Below are 19,113 nucleotides of genomic sequence, written 5' to 3' on the forward strand. Positions count from 1 at the left end.
GCTTCATATAAACGCAGTGTTATGTTGATCGTTTACACATGAAGGAAAGGTGATCAGCTCTCCGCTTCAGATACCAGTCCAGGGTAATATGTAATAAATATTACAGTGAAAAAATCACTCATATTTATTTAACCCCCCCCTGGGAATCGAACCTGGGACCTCCACAACGGTAGCCGAGCGTGCTGACATTACAAAATTGATACATTTATGCTTCAACTATGGTCAATAAAAGCAACATTAAGGAATATTCACATTTTTCCCGTTTTTAAATCACATTTTCATATGGTGTACGAAATACATATAACCAGAGCGCGCTGATGTTTTTAGCATCGTAAGGGAAGGGTTAATAAAGCCTCCTGTGATACGAATTTCGGTGCATTCAACATCATCATGGTCTTTAATGACGTTGAATGCATCCACATTTACCACACCAAAACAGTGGCACAACAGACTTTAATAAATAGTGGTATTTACAAAGTAAAAGTTGAATAGAAAATGAATAAACATATTACCACATGAGTAACAAAAATGCATAGTAAGTATCTAAGATTTTTCACCATCATAGAGATGCTGATGCCCTTTTTGCTAGTTTCAACAAAGCATTATAATTATTCTGAAACATTTGAGATATCAATAAAAGAAAATGTGACATAAACAACTCCTAAGTTGAGCAATTCAGGAATTTAATCTGTATTTAACACGTTGACTGCCTGCTACGAGATAACTGGTAGATTGCGTTCTTTGCTAGGACACCGACTAGGAGTTATCTCCTACTGTGTTTACTTGCCGTATTCCTGCAGCTACAATCAAATTCCAAGTATATCAGTGCTAATATGGATAGATGGCGCATGGAAAGAGAACGAAGAAATCAATGCTGGCTTACATTAACAGAAAAATACTACAATGATTAAAGAAAACACTTCGTTTTTTACCACTTGAGTTTTATTATAGACTACATGTTTCAGAAGTTAAACTTCCATCATTCAGGTCTGTATAATAACTAAAATATAAAACATAAAATTGTTCTATAAATAAGGAGAGGGGAAAGGAAGGGGGAGGGGTTAGTCAAGGGATGGAGTTTGAAAACAAAGGAAAAATGGAAAGCAATGGTGAAGAATTTTGAAACAATATATTATTTAATAAATTGTTAATTTGTTCTGAAACATGTAGTCTATAATAAAACTCAAGTGGTAAAAAACGAAGCGTTTTCTTTAATCATTGTAACATGTCTTACCACAAAGTTAATGCCGAAACAATAAATAAAAGAAAAATACTAATAATTAAAATGTAACTTTGTTTTAAAAATCACTAAAAATATTTTATTATAACTTAATTATAATGTCTACCGGTTTCGAAGCAAACCGCTTATTAAATATTAATCAGTCTTGATAAAGAAGCGGTTAGCTTCGAAACCGGTAGATATTATAATTAAGTTACAATAAAATATTTAAAGTGATTTTAAAACAAAGTTATATTTTAATTATAAAATGGAAAATCACAAAGTTAGTGCTTCAAATATAAATAATATGTAGAAAAATACTTGTTATTCAAAATCAAGTAAATTCATATTTTTAAAGAATCGGCTTTTTCGATCGGAATTCTTAAATTTGCCGTGGCAGTCAACGTGTTAAGTATAATACTAAGTATTTAAATGGCCTAAATATCAACAGATTGTTCTTTATATATATATATATATATAAGGACGAATAAGGATCAAAATAATTCATTTTTATTGTCAAAAAAAATCAGCCAAATCATTTTCAGTACATTTCAGGATTTGAGTCTGAAAATAATATCAGTTTTTCATGGTCAGGAACCAGGGAATCTGAAAAAAGAAAATATACATGATTCTTCTTCTTCTTTTCCTAACCCGATCGTGTATAAGGGACTGCATCGCATTGACACAGTGTTATCTTGATCGTTATGATGAATGAAGGCAAGATCAAGAACTCCTGCACTTCAGGAACCAATCCAGGGTAATATTAAATGAATATTAAAGTGTAAAATCACTAAAACTTATTTTCACTCCCCCCCGGGAATCGAACCCGGGACCTCCAGCACAATAGCTGAATACGCTAACCATTACACCACGGAGGGGGACAATACATGATTAGGCGTCATTTACTTACAAGATTATATTCCATTATACAAATATGTCCATGGAAGCCAAACTGGTAGCACATAGCGGAGTGCTAGTGCCAACACTGATGTGTGCAAGCGAAACATGGAATCGGCAAAAGGAGGATTACGGTAGAGTGAATGCGATACCCATACAACGGATCTATGTATGACAGAATTAACCCTTCAAGTGCTAGGAGATATTAGTAAGACTGATCCCATTAGGCTGTAACATTTTAACCCTTGGACTACCAAAATCTGATATATCGGCATTCGATACTCTAGTGAGAAATACCGGATCCGTCGGATCTGACATCATGATTTACAAAAGTACCAGATACATTTTGGACAGTATGTTAGGCATTCCTCCAGGGTTGTGCAAAATGGTTCGATCCATATATATTTTTTCTTCGATAAGTAAAATATCGATATTTAAAATTGAATGATCATTTATATCTTACAACTTACAAGTTATGGAAAAAAAAATGTAAAGAGAAACGAGAAAAACACAGGAAATCAAACCAATTTTGTTTACGCAAAAAATTAATTGTGTAAAGTTGTGATATTCTTCAAATAGATACATTTTTACATGTCGGGGTTGATAAACAATATGCAATAAATTGATACAAATACAAGGTCTGTTCAAAAAGTATCCGATCATAATTTTTCGGTTTGGGGGCGGAGCTTAAATAACTGTTTGTAGGTATACCTCACTAGGTATACCTACAAACGGTTACCTTGTAGGTATACCTCACTCACATGAGCACGTTTGTAGGTATACCTAGTGCATGACCACAGCGCCACCCAGCCGCAGCTACGCCATTGAAGAGTGAGCGTGTATACGCTATTGTCGTCAGTGTGTTAAAAAAATGACGGAAAAGAAAAACAACATTACGGCATCAAATTTTGTTTAAAGCTTGGGGATTCTCAAGTGGAAACTATCTGCAAAATTAAAAGAAAAAAGTGTTTGCAGATGAAGCAATGGGCACCACACAAATAATGGAGTGGTTTAACCACTTCAAAGATGGCCGCTCATCAGTGGAGAGTGAAGCACGATCCGGTAGGCCCTCAACATCCAAAAATGATGTTGTCATTGATCAAGTAAGGATCCTGGTCATGCAAGATCGTGGAATAACGATCAGAGAACTTGCTCATGAAGTGAGGATTAGTGTTGGATCTATTCATTCCATTTTAACTGAAGAATCTAACTAATTAAGTTACAATAAAATATTTAAAGTGATTTTAAAACAAAGTTATATTTTAATTATAAAATGGAAAATCACAAAGGTAGTGCTTCAAATATAAATAATATGTAGAAAAATACCTGTTATTCAAAATCAAGTAAAATAATATTTTTAAAGAATTGGCTTTTTCGATCGGAATTCTTAAATTTGCCGTGGCCCTCAGAAGGATCTCAGCAAAAGTTGTGCTAAAGTTGCTGACAATTGAGCAGAAGCAACTTCGTGTGGAGATCGCACATGACGTGCTGGAGACTGTGATCAATGATCCTTTTCTCAATACGCTCCTTGTGATTTTTGGCTTTTCCCCCAGCTGAAAATGCCTTTAAAAGGGACCAGATTTCAGACCAGGGTCATGAGCATTGCGACGGACCACCTGCGCGCCATACCAAAAGAATCTTTCCAGCGTTGATTCCGGCAGTGGCAGATTTGGAAGTGCGTAGCAGCTCGAAGGGACTACTTTGAAGGGAATTAGTGTCATAATTGTATCTCGATAAATGTTGTTTGTTATGAAAAAGTCGGATACTTTTTGAACAGACCTCGTATAATACATATATTACATAATAAATAAAAAATTGTAGAATGTAAAATGTAGAACGAATGAGTGAGGAAAGAACGGTAAAACAAATTTATGAGGCGAATGTAATTGGAAAAAGGAACAGAGGAAGACCGAGAAAAACTTGGCACGATCAGGTATGCCAAATACTTGAAAGCGGTCAGGTTAGGAGTCGAAACGATCGGCGGGTGTGTATGAGGAGATGCATGAACGTGGAAGAGGCGAGGGATATTTGCAAAGACAGAATGGTGTGGCGTTCTATTCTCTCTGCCTACCCCTGCGGGGAAGCGGCGTGATGGTTAGTTTAGTTAGTTAGTTAAATAAAAAATTGCCCTGTAAATGCCCAGACTTCCAAATTCTTCTTCATCTGTATTGGGATGTCAAAAATAATGTAGAAATTAGAGGTTTGAGTGTCGCCGAACGAGCGGCAAGGCCAAACTCACGTCTAGATGGTCAGGATGACGTTCTTGCGGTGCAGGAACACGGCGATGGCCAGCCAGAGCGCGAGGGCCAGCGAGTTCATGGCCAGCAGCTGCATGTGCGAGGGGTTCTGCAGCTTCCACTCGAAGGGGAAGCGGTTCTTGAGCAGCTCCGAGCCCATGTATACCAGGAGGGCGTTCCGGCCCGCGTAGTAGAAAGGCCGCCCGCCCCAGTAGGAGAACCAGTCAATCAGGATGTACAGGAAGGCCTGGAATGTGATTCAACGATTGGTATTACTATGGCTACATCTAGTAGTTTTGTCCGCCTCCTTTGTGTGATGGTCAGCACGCTTGGCTACCGTTCTGCAGGTCCCCGGGTTGGATTCCCAGGGGAGGTAAAATAAATATAAGTGATTTTTTCACTCTTGTATTTATTCAATTTTATCCTGGTCTGGCACCTGAAGCGGAGGGCTGATCACCTTTCCTTCATGTGTTAAAGATCAAGATAACACTGCGTTTTTATTTTGTTTTTTATGCAGTGCCCTATGCACCATTGGGGTGCGGATATGGGTAAAAAAAAATCATCTAGTATGCTGGTCAAGATTGTGGAGGCGTCTGTGTACCGGCCAACGTCGGGTCGAAATCGGTTCTACTGATCCCTTTCAATTATATTTTTTCAAACTTCTTCACTTATATTTATTCAGTCTTCACTCTAATATTTATTAAATACAAATAAGAAACATATTTAATACATTAAAAAGTATGTACATCATTGAAAATATTCTAAGATTTTTCTCAATTCAGCGGATTCTAGTTGCCTAGAGATGGTGCTATACATCATCTAGCATTCGGAGCCATACAGGTGCAGGTCTGATAAGAGAGTTTTGAATATTGAATTGTTTTGAATATTGAAAACTTTGTGGATATAAATTGATATATTATTTTGAGAAATAAAAAGACTTTGTTTTTTGATCCACTCACATTTTTATTAACCAACTAGTTTCGGCAACAACCTGTTGCCCTCTTCATGGTTTAATTTATGACTATATACCCTGAAGAGGACAACAGGTTGTTGCCGAAACTAGTTGGTTAGTAAAAATATGAGTGGTTTAAAAAACAAAGTCTTTTTATTTCTCAAAATAATATGATAAGAGAGTGACCACATGTGTCTACGGAAATAGGTCCATCTTTTTTTGCTGTAGAAGGGAGGGTGACCATGAATCGGAACAGCCGGTATGATGTATGGAAATGGGGTACCTGGATGAAGAACGCAAGGCTGGAAGCTATGAGGCAGTAGGAGAGCGACCAGAGGTTCTTGTTCATGGGGATGGGTCCGTCGTTCTTGCTGTAGAAGGAGAGCGCCCCGCTCAGGAGAGCTGTCACCACGGACCAGAACAGCCAGTGTGACACACGAGCTCTGGAAAGATTATTCAAACACATAATTTACAACAATATTTTGAGTGTGTCCAAATACTTGTTCAGAAAATGTATGTGATAAAAATCCAGGATTCGGACCCCACATACAACAGACACCCCCTCACCCCCCCCTCACATACACAGACACACCTTAATTAGTCCGTTATATCGAGGTTTTACTGTATTACAGAAATCTGTGAGACACCTATAAGGCATGTAAAATCCGATATTTCTCCCAAATGTGATGCCCTTTTATTTTTCATTATTTCAAATTCTTTTACATTTCACAGTATAATATAATTACAAGTGCAAAAAAATTCTAATATTAATTTCTAATATTAATGTGTCCGCCTCCATAGTGTAATGGTCAGCACGCTCGGCTGCCGTTCTGGAGGACCCGGGTTCGATTCCCAGGGTAAGAATAAATATGAGTGATTTTTTCACTGTAATATTTATTCAATATTAACCTGGACTGGTACCTGAAGCGGAGGGCTGATCACCTTTCCTTCATGTGTAAACGATCAAGATAACACTGCGTTAATATGACACAGTGCCCTATGCACCATTGGGGTGCGGATAAGGGTTTTATTATTAATATAAAAAAAAGATTTCTAATATTAATATAAACCTAAAATATAATGTATACCCACAAAGGCATAGCCAGTGTGTGGGTATACATTATATTTTAGGTTATAGTAAAGGGCACTGGCAAGAATACAATAGATATTATCAGAAATAATATTAGATAATATAAAAGTGCTAATATAAACTACAAATATTTGATATTAACAGAAAACGGAAAAACAAAAAGATGAAAATAAGACAAAAAGTAGAAAATATGTATATGAGTTAAACATTTAAAAGAAAAAGGAACATAGATCTGTTTTTTTAATAAATTATTTCAGATAAAATTTTAAATCGAAGCAAACTTAGAAAATTAATGTCTAGCATATAGTCTTTGTGGAATGAATTAAACAGTTTCGGAGCTATTAAAAATGGGAATCTTTGCGCGAGTCTGGATTTGCAAAAAGGGATTCCTAGTAAATTATTCATTCTTTCTTTGGCTAGATCTTTCTACACTCACTTGGCATGCGAGTAGGAGAGCAGCACCCGGGCGGCCTGAGCCCCGAGTTGGACCACCAGCACACAGGTCAGGGTGCCGAGGAGACCCTCAGGGTCGAAGGGGACCGACGTCTCGTACAGCTGCTTGTAGGTGCCGCCCTTGTACAGGTGGAGGGGGCCAAACACGGCTCTGCGGAGAATAAACATGATAAGTTTAAAACATCGGCTGAAGGCATTCGAAAAGGGCTGAATAATATTTATCGGTTTGGCGTTCAATTTGTAGAACTCCATTTTAATTTATATTATATTTAATTGGTGATAGATTTTTTGAGTCTACTACTGAGTTGTTTTGTCCGCCTCCGTAGTGTAATGGTCAGCACGCTCGGCTATCGTTCTGGAGGTCCCGGGTTTGATTCCCAAGGGGGGTAAAATAAATATAAGTGATTTTGTTCACTGTCATATTTATTCAATATTACCCTGGACTGGTACCTGAAGCGGAGGGCTGATCACCTTTCCTTCATGTGTAAACAATCAAGATAACACTGCGTTTATATGACGCAGTGCCCTATGCACCATTGGGGTGCGGATAAGGGTTTTATTATTATTATTATTATTACTGAGTTGTATTTTGACATTCGTTTGAAAATGCCGTAACTAGGCGAAACAATTGTCGCTATATTAATTTTAATGTGTTTTTTAACATTGTATTATATTTTTAAAATTTAGTACCTTGTATTATATTTTTAAACATTAAAAACGTTCTCCTTAAAAATCAAGTTTTTTGATTTATTACGTTCTTGAAAGGCGTGAGCGAAATGTCAAATATGATTGACGTGCGACGCCATTTGCAAAAATTATAGCATTAAGATGTTAATTAACACGTTGTCGGCGGGACACGGCATTTGCCATTTTTCGCATACTGTCGGTCAACTGCGGGACACGGCAAATGCCGTTTTTGTCGACTGTCGGTTATCGGCAGGAAACGGCAATATACGGGTTTGTTATCAGTGTGAAATAAAACGCCTTGAAGGGTAATCTGCTACCTGAGTGCTAGGCGACAGTCTGTTGACATTATTTGAGATGCCTTGTCCGGATTGGCTAGTGTGTCGCTTGTAAAGGCATCGCCAGAAATCTTCAGAGTTTTTATGCGATCTCAATCTTCAGTTTAGTTTGAGTCATTTCACGTATTGGAATATTTTTCATACCGCCCATTGTTCGCCTTTGTGGTGTAATGGTCGGGTGTCCGAACCCGGGACCTCCAGCACAGCTACCGTGCTGGAGGTCCCGGGTTCGATTCCCAGGGGGGGGGGGGGGTAAAAATAAATATTTGTGATTTTACACTGTAATATTTATTTGATATTACCCTGGACTGGTTCATGAAGCTCAAGAGTGATCACCTTGCCCTCACGTAAGTAATGATCAATATAACACAGTGTCAATTCGATGCAGTGCCCTATGCACCATTGGGTGCGGATAAGGGTTATAAGTAAGTAAGTAAGTACATATATTGCAGAACAAACAAAAATAATCTGCCCTGTATTTACAGGCATTTGCCCAGCCTTCCATATTCTTCTTCATCTATATTGAGATGACAAAAAATAATATGGTAATAAAGCTTTTAGAACACAAAAAATAATTGAATTTTGTCACCTGTCAATGTAGCCTGCAATGCCTCCCGTACAGTTGGGGGCCACGGACCCCTTGTGCAGCCCTCCGGGCCCCATGTAGCCCTGCGGGCAGCCGGGGGCCGCCACGCCCAGGGTGATGCCCACTTGCAGGGCCACCAGGCTGAGCGTGAACAGCCACTGCTTCCACGTGGAGTGCAGGTCGCGGAATAGGGCCGTGCCTGAACGGAAGGGAAATTATCAACACTGGTCTCTGCGATTATGGTGAATAAAAACGAGATAAATATAGGGTGTAAAAATGCAGTAGATTGGGAAATTTTGAAACAGGACGATGGTTTCGTATATTTGGGAAGTATGTGTTGTTTTGTCCGCCTCCGTAGTGTAATGGTCAGCACACTCGGCTACCGTTCTGGAGGACCCGGGTTCGATTCCCAGGGGGGGTAAGAATAAATATGAGTGATTTTTTCACTGTAATATTTATTCAATATTACCCTGGACTGGTACCTGAAGCGGAGGGCTGATCGCCTTTCCTTTACGTGATTTATATACTTAACCTTACATTACTTACCAAGTTTTTCTTGTTGTTTCCGTGCTCATATATATTATATATAATAATAATAAAACCCTTATCCGCACCCCAATGGTGCATAGGGCACTGCGTCATATAAACGCAGCGTTATCTTGATCGTTTACACATGAAGGAAAGGTGATCAGCCCTCCGCTTCAAGTACCAGTCCAGGGTTATATTGAATAAATATTACAGTGAAAAAATCACTCATATTTATTCTTACCCCCCCTGGGAATCGAACCCGGGTCCTCCAGAACGGTAGCCTAGCGTGCTGACCATTACACTACGGAGGCGGACAAAACAAATTATGTAAACATATTTATTAGCTACTTTTCAAACTTATTTGCATGTTTAGCCTCGTAATGTCCTCTAATGTTTTACTTTTTCAAGATAGAAACAGAATCATTGCAGATCACGCATGTTGGCTTTATTTTAAATTCCATGAAAAAATATTTTATGGTCCATCTGTCTTAAAAACTTTTCAGTTCTTCTGTTACTCTTCTCTTCTTTAGTCCAACGTCTTTACTACTTGACGCCATTATGGGTCCTGAAATTATCAGGATAGTAAAATACTCCTATATATGGGATATGATACGAACTACGCACGGTGGAATGTTCTTTTGGTGGTTTTGTGCACACTAAAGGAAAAAATGTGTGATTTGCTCCGCGGGCCGCAAGTAGACACCCGGCGGGCCGCATGCGGCCCGCGGGCCGCGGGTTGGCCACCCTTGCATTAGGGTTACCAGTATAGCTTTGCTGCCACATTGATAAAAGAAAACATTAGTCTTGCATTGCATTGTTCTAACCTGGCGTGTAACTCAACGAGGCATTCATCGCAAAGCACTCGAATCCCGCAACAATAAAGTAAGCGAGTCCGAGCCTCTGCAGCACTCCGGGCAGTCTGAGCTCTTCGATGATGCGGCCTTTGGAACCTATCACCACTCCGAGGCCGATCAAAATCACTGATCTCCGAAGAACCTGGAAAACAAATATGAATTTTTAATTTAACTTTTACTCAGTTAAGGGGACATTCATAAAGACATAACTCATTCCCCGGCCAACTGCTGAAAAGGTGACACGTCTGTCCATGCCTGATTTTTTTAAAGAATGTATAATGGATATTTATTTATTTTTAGAATATATGTAATAAAATAACTAGGTACCTACCTATACATTTTATTAAGTACTTACAAAAAGTACCTACATAAAACAGTTCTACCACCAGATGCCGCATGCGTCGCTCAGAATTAAACAAAAGACTTCCGATAATATTATTAACTGTCAGAATCAGATAGATAGATAGATAGATAGATAGATATAAAGATAAATTAAGAATAAACTTTAATTACAAAGCAACACATTGTTTATTTTATTATTATACACCCACTTTACATATTATTTACACTTAATTTTCAAAAGGAAAATATTACCACGTTATAAAACGACAATTTTGTTAAATGGAAATGGATTATGAAACATTAGATGTATTAAAACAATTACTACAATATGTTCGGAGTGAGAGAGAAAAATTAGAAGATGATCAAAGAAAACGATTAGAAGATAATCAAAGAAGACGTGGAAATCTAAGAACTAGTGATAAAATTAAAGATAAAAGTCCATGTAAGATTTGTGAAAAATTAAATAAGGGAACTCGATATCACCCTGAAGCAACATGCTGGTTTAAAACAAAGGACGATGATAAGATTAATAATAAAAATGAAGATTTACAAATCACACAGAAACAGTGCTTGAAGAATGAAAATAAAAATAATGTGGAAAAAATTTCTACAAAATATAAAATAAAATATACTCCAGAAAAGAAGAATTTCGAAGCAGATTGTATGAGCAGGAATCCAGTATTAGAATCGAAGGAAAATGCAAATGAACAATTAAAAGTTGTAAATTTGGTTAAATTAGAAGATATTTTAAAAGATCAGAATAAAAATGAAGACATACAAATAACACAGAAACAGTGCTTGAAAAATGAAAATAAAAATAAAGTAGAAAAAGCTTCTACGAAAGATAAAATAAAATATACTCCAGGAAAGAAGAATTTAGAAGTAGATTGTCTAAGCAGGAATCCAGTATTAAAATCGAATGAAAATGCAGATGAACAATTAAAAGTTGTAAATTTGGTTAAATTAGAAGATATTTCAAAAGATCAGAATAAAAATGAAGACATACAAATAACACAGAAACAGTGCTTGAAAAATGAAAATAAAAATAAAGTAGAAAAAACTTCTACGAAAGATGAAATAAAATATACTCCAGGAAAGAAGAATTTAGAAGTAGATTGTCTAAGCCGGAATCCAGTTTTAGAATCGAATAAAAATGCAGATGAACAATTAAAAGTTGTACATTTGGTTATATTAGAAGATACTTTAAGAGATCTGAATAAAAATGAAGGAATTCAAAAGAAAAAAACAAATGGATTGAGAAAAACTGTGTCTACTTTAAAAGGGTCAAGAAGAAAAAAAAATACAAAAAAAAAGAAAAAAAAGAACGAAAAAAAAAAGGAAGAAAGAAAAAAAACAAGAAAGAAAAAAAAGAAGGAAAAAAGAAAGAAAGAAAAAAAAAAAAAAAACTTTATCATATCACTAAACTTATACAAGAAGATGATCCGGAGGACGAGTGAAAATTTTACTATGAATTTTCATCCCCAAGGGGGGAGATGTAATAAAATAACTAGGTACCTACCTATACATTTTATTAAGTACTTACAAAAAGTACCTACATAAAACAGTTCTACCACCAGATGCCGCATGCGTCGCTCAGAATTAAACAAAAGACTTCCGATAATATTATTAACTGTCAGAATCAGATAGATAGATAGATAGATAGATAGATATAAAGATAAATTAAGAATAAACTTTAATTACAAAGCAACACATTGTTTATTTTATTATTATACACCCACTTTACATATTATTTACACTTAATTTTCAAAAGGAAAATATTACCACGTTATATATATATATAGAACTTCTTACCTTTCAATAACTGTTCTTTTCAAAATCATATAATTATTTTGAAGAAAAACTTATTCAATACAAAAACAGTGTTTTAGGAAAAAATCAACTACATAAAATGTTACCAGGATTAAGAGAAAATTAAGTTGCGACTTAACGAATACTTGGTCCAGTGTTCCCATATGCCAAAACAAAAACTTACTACGTACTAGATATCAAATATGCACATCTAGACGCCATCTCCATAAATCCAAAACTCAATAATTACAGATACAAAATATGGTGAATTCATTTTTATTTATTCAAATTATTAAGTAAATCGCAGGTTAATAATATTCAACAACAGTTAAACTTCAGTCTTCAAGCTCAAAAGTAAACTGTCAAAGCAACGCGCGCACTAAGAACAATCCAATACAGTATGTGATTCTGTTCATTATACACATTAGTATTAAAGACGTTTTTTGTACGTCGGATGCTGTCATTAATATCGTATGCAGTTGATATGGATGTTGGCTTGCGGGTCTCAGTACGCATGGTTCTGACATGTGCACGCGGCTTACAAATCGCATCCAGTATTGCTTGTTTACACGCTTTTTACGCGTTTCACAGTATTTGAGAATGTATGTGTATTAGACTCGCCCGCGATCTTTGTATCGTGTCGCTCGTTGCGCATACGCTGTGACGGGACGATATATGCACGTTCTTTTATAATAATAATATTTGTATGATTTTGTACAGCGCTGTTTTTGTAAAAAAAATAACATAATATGGTCGCTGTAGAAATATCAAAATATTTAAATTGCAGTATTGCTGTTTAAGGACAGAAGTTTAAATCTTTTTACTCTAAAATGCAAGGGATGCCGAGTATCCACAGCATGTATGGACGGACCGCGCTTGACTTTTGCGGGTTGATTTGTAGAATAATGTGCAGGGCCGAACCTGCATGAAGGCCGTCCCCCTGGTCATGGCGGTGCGCAGGCGCGTGTGCAGCGACAGGCAGAGCGACATGCCCATGAGCCAGGCGAACCAGGGGAAGACCAGGTCGGCGATGGTGAGCCCGTTCCAGACGGCGTGGCGCAGCTGGGAGTAGCCGCCGCCGCCGTAGTTCACCAGGATCATGAGCGAGATGGTGGCGCCGCGGAAGACGTCGGCCGAGAGCAGTCGCGTGCTGGCGCGCCGCGTCGGGCTCGGGCTGGCGCCCAGCAGCTCGTCGCCCGAATCGCCCCTGCAACATCAAACTTAATTAGAGACAGCCAACAGCGGACAGTTATTGTTGCAATGTGTATTTTGTTCATGTAAACTTCTATAATCTTCAATTAATATTTTACTTAGTAAATACTTGTTCAGCCCATCCACTTAATCATAAACTAGCCAGCTTTAACTCCATGATCCATAGAGCACTACAATTTCCATTAAATGATAATAAGTTTAAACGAGAAATAAATACAATTAAACAAATTGCTTACAATAACGGTTATAAACCAAATATAATAGACGCGATATTGGCGCGTAAAAATAAAAATAATTTAACAAAAATATTTCTTTACTCAGCCAAAACGTATAATGAAAAAGTAAAAACCAACTAGAAAAGAATCATTTACATAAATAAAACATCACATAAAATAACCAAAAAATTCCCTAATAATAAAAAACCAGCATTTTACACAAAAAATAATTTAATTAAAAATTTTAAAACACAAAGTAATCCTGGAAATATATTTTACACAATAGTGGCATATATAAATTAAATTGCGACTGTGGAAGTTCGTATATTGGTATGACTTCCAGAAAATTCAAAACAGGAATCAGGGAACATGAATAATGTTTGAGAAATAATAATTTTTCGGAACTCGCTAACCATTTAATATATAAATAAAAAATAATAAAACCCTTATCCGCACCCCAATAGTGCATAGGGCACTGCGTCATATAAACGCAGTGTTATCTTGATCGTTTACACATGAAGGAAAGGTGATCAGCCCTCCGCTTCAGGTACCAGTCCAGGGTAATATTGAATAAATATGACAGTGAAAAAATCGCTTATATTTATTTTACCACCCTTGGGAATCGAACCCGGGACCTCCAGAACGGTAGCCGAGCGCGCTGACCATTACACTACGGAGACGGAGGCTTTAATATATAATGATCACAAATTTGACCACAATAACGTAGAAACCTTAAAAATAATTAATACGAAAAGCCATAAACTGCAACATTTTGAAACAATAGAAATTCATAAAAATATAAATAACAATAAACCCATAATTAACAATATGACAATGACTAAAGCCTCCCCCCTTTTGTCTATGTTCCCTCTGATAAGAAATAAAAATAAAAAATAAAAATTAAATAAATAAATATAAATAAGTAACAGCTACTACCCCCTCTTCAACATTCAACGTCCCAAGGACCCAACTCTAAAATTTAGAATTAGCTTCACATACGGTGTTTGAAAATGATGCGGAATGCATCGAATCAACACGTATCACAGTAGATTTTAAGAAAAAGTGGTATTTACTAGGTAAAACATTAATTAAAAAGGATAGATTTTACCACAAAGTGACTGCCGAATCAATTAATGAAATTCTATAATTTTATATTATTTTTTGATATCTCATCAAAGATGAAGAAGAATATGGAAGTCTGGGCATTTACGGGGCTTACGACCGTCATAGGCTGGTTTAAGTGATAAGTTTACAGCCTATGACGGTCGTAAGCCCCGTAAATGCCCAGACTTCCATATTCTTCTTCATCTTTGATGAGATATCAAAAAATAATATGAAAATAACTCCTGTAATTGGAGATAATCCAGATTTTGTGAACAAGTATTTGGACACACTCAAAATGTTCTATAATTTTGTTTATATCAATTTACTTTGTTTTGTGTTATATTGATAGTATTATCTAGATATGTCGGAAATGAAGACTCTAAGAAGCATATCAGTCAAGAGTCTTCGAGATAGAATAAGAAACACCAGGATAGGGAAATATGCGAGATGGAAGATGTCGTTAGGTGGGGAAGGCAACGAAGGAGACAATGGTAGCGCATGTGAGGAGAATGGAACCATCCAGACTCCCCCACATCGCACTGTACAGCCAACCCCATTGTAGACGACGCCCGAGCAGACCACCAAAGAGATGGATCGATAGCTGGGAATCAACATCGCAGGCGGCTAATCCCTCTTAAAAATAGGCCACAAGGCTTACACCAAGAAGAAGAAGAAGAAGAAGACTATCTAGATATATATATACGTTTTCTTATATATATATTTTTAATAATGTAAATGAATGTCTCGTCACGGGCTATGCTTGTTCATCAAAAAAAAAAGTTGTAAAACATTATTAGATTAAAACCAATATTTTTAGCTTTTCCACTTTATTTTTATTTGACCAGCGACCGGGTTTTGTCGTTACCGACATCATCAGACCAGTCTGATGATGTCGGTAACGACGAAACCCGGTCGCTGGTCAAATAAAAATAAAGTGGAAAAGCTAAAAATATTGGTTTTAATCTAATAATATATTAAAAATGCAATTCCATCACAAAGTGTCAGTGGATAATATAAATCTATGTAAAACATTATATTACAGTATTGTAAAAAAAAAAAAAATTAACTTTCCCGTACTGATCATCAAAAATTTACAAGTGATCCAAAACTAGTTACCACAAGACCCCAGTTCATATTTGTATGGAAATCGTAGTACGCAGCTCGTAACTCATGTAAGAGTCACAAATTCCACGAACTTTCATAGTAATACCACATTTATAAGAGCGGAAGAAACAAGACTATAACAGAGTTAAGGCGAAGACTGACCGGAGCATTTCGTCGTAAGGTAACACCGAGCCGAACTGCTCGTCGCTCCTTCCGAATGCTCCATCCGAAGTCGGATGCAATTTTAGGTTAGTACAGGGTTGCCAATCTGTGGGCAATTCCCCAAACTGCGGGGAATTTGTGGGGATTGGCACTATATTAATTTTTTTTCTTCATTTGGAGTAATTTATTAAAATCACAGAACCAAGAATCACGTCTTCGTCGTCCGACATTTTAACTACAGTACCTATGCAATGTTGCAAACATTCATCCAGATTTTGGGTTATTGATTCAGATTTTCAGATTTTTTGGTGTGACATATGGCAACACTGAGCACAAGGCCACTAGCGAGCACTGATGGCGGTCAGTCAGCAATGCTGTAACGTCATGTAACATGCTCGCCGCGAGCGATCTTACGATGTTTTTACGATGTTTTGTTACGAAGAAAGGCTCCGGTCAGTCTCCGCCTTTAAAGTAAAAAAAAATGTACAATTTACACCCAGATCTACATAATTTTTTTTTCAAAAAACACGACTTTGGATTTGCTACACATTTACTATACACACTTGACACCAGCTCCTGCAGGTCTTTTCTACTATCGGCAAGAAGCACAGCATCGTCAGCATACCAAAGGCAAAAAGGCAAAAAGACTGTCAAATTGTATAGGAGTAGAAAGATGACTGTCCACTTGCAGTGCTTTTATACAGCATTGGGCGCGGACAAGGTTTAGAAGAAGAAGAAAAATGTAAGTATCTAACCTCCTAAGTATTTGGTTCCACATCTCAGATTGTCCAATTTTCTTGATAAGTCCCTTTACCAAGTACCACAGAGTCGCGATGGCCAACATGATCACGATAGCGACTAAAAACGGTAGTAAAGGCTCATCGGGCTGCTCCGTAATGAAAATATCGGAGCATCCATTTCCCGTGACGTTTATTTGGTACCTGCCGTACTCTTTGAACAAAACAGTTCCGTTGCAAATTTGGGTATTATCGTCGTTGTTTTGTATTTTGTAAGCGAGAGGCCATATTGTACGCACGAGCAGGTCATTCGTGCCATTGTTCACTGTTAATCCGCTTACATAATCGCACCCCTCGCATTCCGTGTATTGTTTTAAGAGAGAAACATTTTTATCGGACACTACGCTCAGGCAAGCCTCGTCGTAAAACAATGTTTTCGTGTCGCACTTTCGCGAGTAGAACATCACGTTCTTGAAGTTGACCATTTTCAAGCTGTAAAACTCAGTTTCGACTATGGAATATAAACTAATTGGACATGACGCGAATATTGTTTACGTCTGAAACAAACAAAAAAAACTAAACGAAGATAAAAAGTCACAATGAATCACAAAATTACAATGACAAAAGTGACAGGTGAATTCCATAGATATTTTTTCCCTTTCTATAGTGATGTAACTAACTAGATATTTTTATTTAACTCGGTACCTACTTAACACACACTATGTAATCAACATTCCATGATCGTCATTTCGCATTCACCATATTTTTCTTGTAATAAACATACGAATCTTCGATTTCTTTTTCGTCTTATGTGAAAATATGTCAGAAACTGCTGAATGCTATATTTTTAAACTATTTGATACCCCCTCGACTGTAAATACTTATTTTATCCAAATACTATTTAATTTAAATGTTTCTATTATAATGAGGTGTTTAAAATCTTAAATATATCTAAAAAAAAATACAAAATATTCTCAGTAAATTGTTAATCCGAATTGATCGGCCAACAAAGAGATAAAAAAAGTTTTAAAAAAATTACTTTAAAAAGTTTTTATACATATGTTTAAAACGCGTTATTTAAAAAATGCACTCACCATTCATTCACTTTTTTGGTACACTTGCAAAGGCAAAACAAAAGTTCTATTAATAAATTTAAAAACAACATATTTATATGTGATGTTGAATTCTGTATTATTTACTCTATAATGTTATAAAATAATTATTAACCTAATTTTTCTCATTTTGCAATTGCTTATGTTTCTTACTTTTACTAAGTTCAATACAATATATTACTATTTTTCTATGTTTCATCTTTATTGTAAATTTTATAATCTCACGTATTTATTTATTACATTTATCTAAACTAAGTTTAAGAACTAAGAATGGTAAGCCATTTAAATGACTTAATGTACTTTTAAAAAAAATGGCTGCATACGTCATTAAAATATAGATAAACATTCAACATTGTTTTGATACAATTTGTATTTAATGTATTTCTATATAAATCTTCTTTGAATGAATACAGTGGAACCTATCTTAACGAGTTTAATTCGTTCCAGCATCTTACTCGTTTAGCGAAACATTTTTTCCCATACAAAACAATGTGAAATACGATTATGCAAACTCTTTTTTTAACGTTTATTCAAATAAAATTACTTACAAATTGTTAAGGAGTGTAAAAACTTAGAATTTAATTTAGAACGGAAAAAAACGTTTATAAAAATATTAATTTATGGCCCGTAATATTTAATCCATTTTAACTAGAAAACTGTTTAAAGACATTTGTTTTTGCCGACGCTTCAAAATTTGTCGAAAATGTGTCACATCATTATCATTGAATTAATTTGTAGCACGAATAGCCACCTCCTTGTTAGGGTGATGCTTCTTAATGTAGGATGCAACAGTTTCCCATGCTTTCAAAGCTCTTCGGTGATCAGCTCTTGGCTGTACCTACTCTTTCACAAGCTCTTCAATATCGTTGTTATCCACATCGAATCCCATGATATTGGCTAATGATACAATCTCGTTGACTCTAGACTCCACAGTTTTACTATTTCAAAATCACATTTAACAACAATCTCCGGCCAAAGTTTTTTTCCAAGCAGAAGTGAGGGTCTTCTTGGTAACTCCTTCCCAAGCCGCGAAGGTCCCGGCTCACAAGGGAATGTCGTGAAAAAGGGATTTGCCCTTCCTCTGTTACTCGTTATGCGAAATATCGCTCGTCAACGGAGCTACTTTTCATTTTTATCATCGTTCTGTGAATTACTCGTTATGAGAGATTCCACTGTATATGTTTATTCCAATGATTATTCAATGTATTTATTGATTTGGCATTTAATTTGCAGAACTCCATTTTAATATACATATGTATTAATTTTAAATCAAACACAGATTTCGAGTCTACTAAGTTGTATTTTATTAACAAAAACGCAATATGTTATGCGTAATATTGTGTCAATTGTTTCGATTTATGGCATTTTCCTAGTCATGGCCATAACTAGGCGAAACAATTGTCACAATATTATTTTTTATGTGTTTTTGTTAATAAAATACAACTTAGTAGACTCAAAAAATCTGTGTTTGACATAAA

The 19,113-nt window shown here is 36.2% G+C and overlaps 1 protein-coding gene across 1 annotated transcript; it reads right to left on the reverse strand.

The window, feature by feature from the left end:
• Positions 1-1,707: 1,707 nt before the first annotated feature.
• On the reverse strand, positions 1,708-17,145 carry LOC148307158 (heparan-alpha-glucosaminide N-acetyltransferase-like). The gene is made up of 8 exons (XM_088263859.1): positions 16,542-17,145; positions 12,911-13,196; positions 9,809-9,980; positions 8,460-8,655; positions 6,832-6,999; positions 5,589-5,748; positions 4,356-4,600; positions 1,708-1,825 (listed from the first exon to the last, which is right to left on the reverse strand). Exons 1-7 carry the CDS (start codon positions 17,006-17,008, stop codon positions 4,358-4,360), a joined length of 1,692 nt encoding a protein of 563 aa, XP_088119985.1. The 5' UTR covers positions 17,009-17,145; the 3' UTR covers positions 1,708-1,825; positions 4,356-4,357.
• Between the last annotated feature and the right edge of the window lie 1,968 nt (positions 17,146-19,113).

Source organism: Brachycentrus maculatus, unplaced genomic scaffold (assembly GCF_059751285.1).
Source record: "Brachycentrus maculatus isolate JH-2025_06_01 unplaced genomic scaffold, ASM5975128v1 h1tg000206l, whole genome shotgun sequence".
NCBI classification, from domain to species: Eukaryota; Metazoa; Arthropoda; class Insecta; order Trichoptera; family Brachycentridae; genus Brachycentrus; species Brachycentrus maculatus.

Excerpts from the sequence above, each read along its gene's own strand:
- LOC148307158 (XM_088263859.1), bottom strand. The coding sequence starts at position 17,008 with ATGGTCAACTTCAAGAACGTGATGTTCTACTCGCGAAAGTGCGACACG. Across the intron at positions 8,656-9,808 it reads CTCGTTGAGTTACACGCCAG|GCACGGCCCTATTCCGCGAC; the intron begins GTTAGAACAATG and ends CCTTCCGTTCAG. Across the intron at positions 4,601-5,588 it reads GCCTTGCGTTCTTCATCCAG|GCCTTCCTGTACATCCTGAT; the intron begins GTACCCCATTTC and ends ATCACATTCCAG.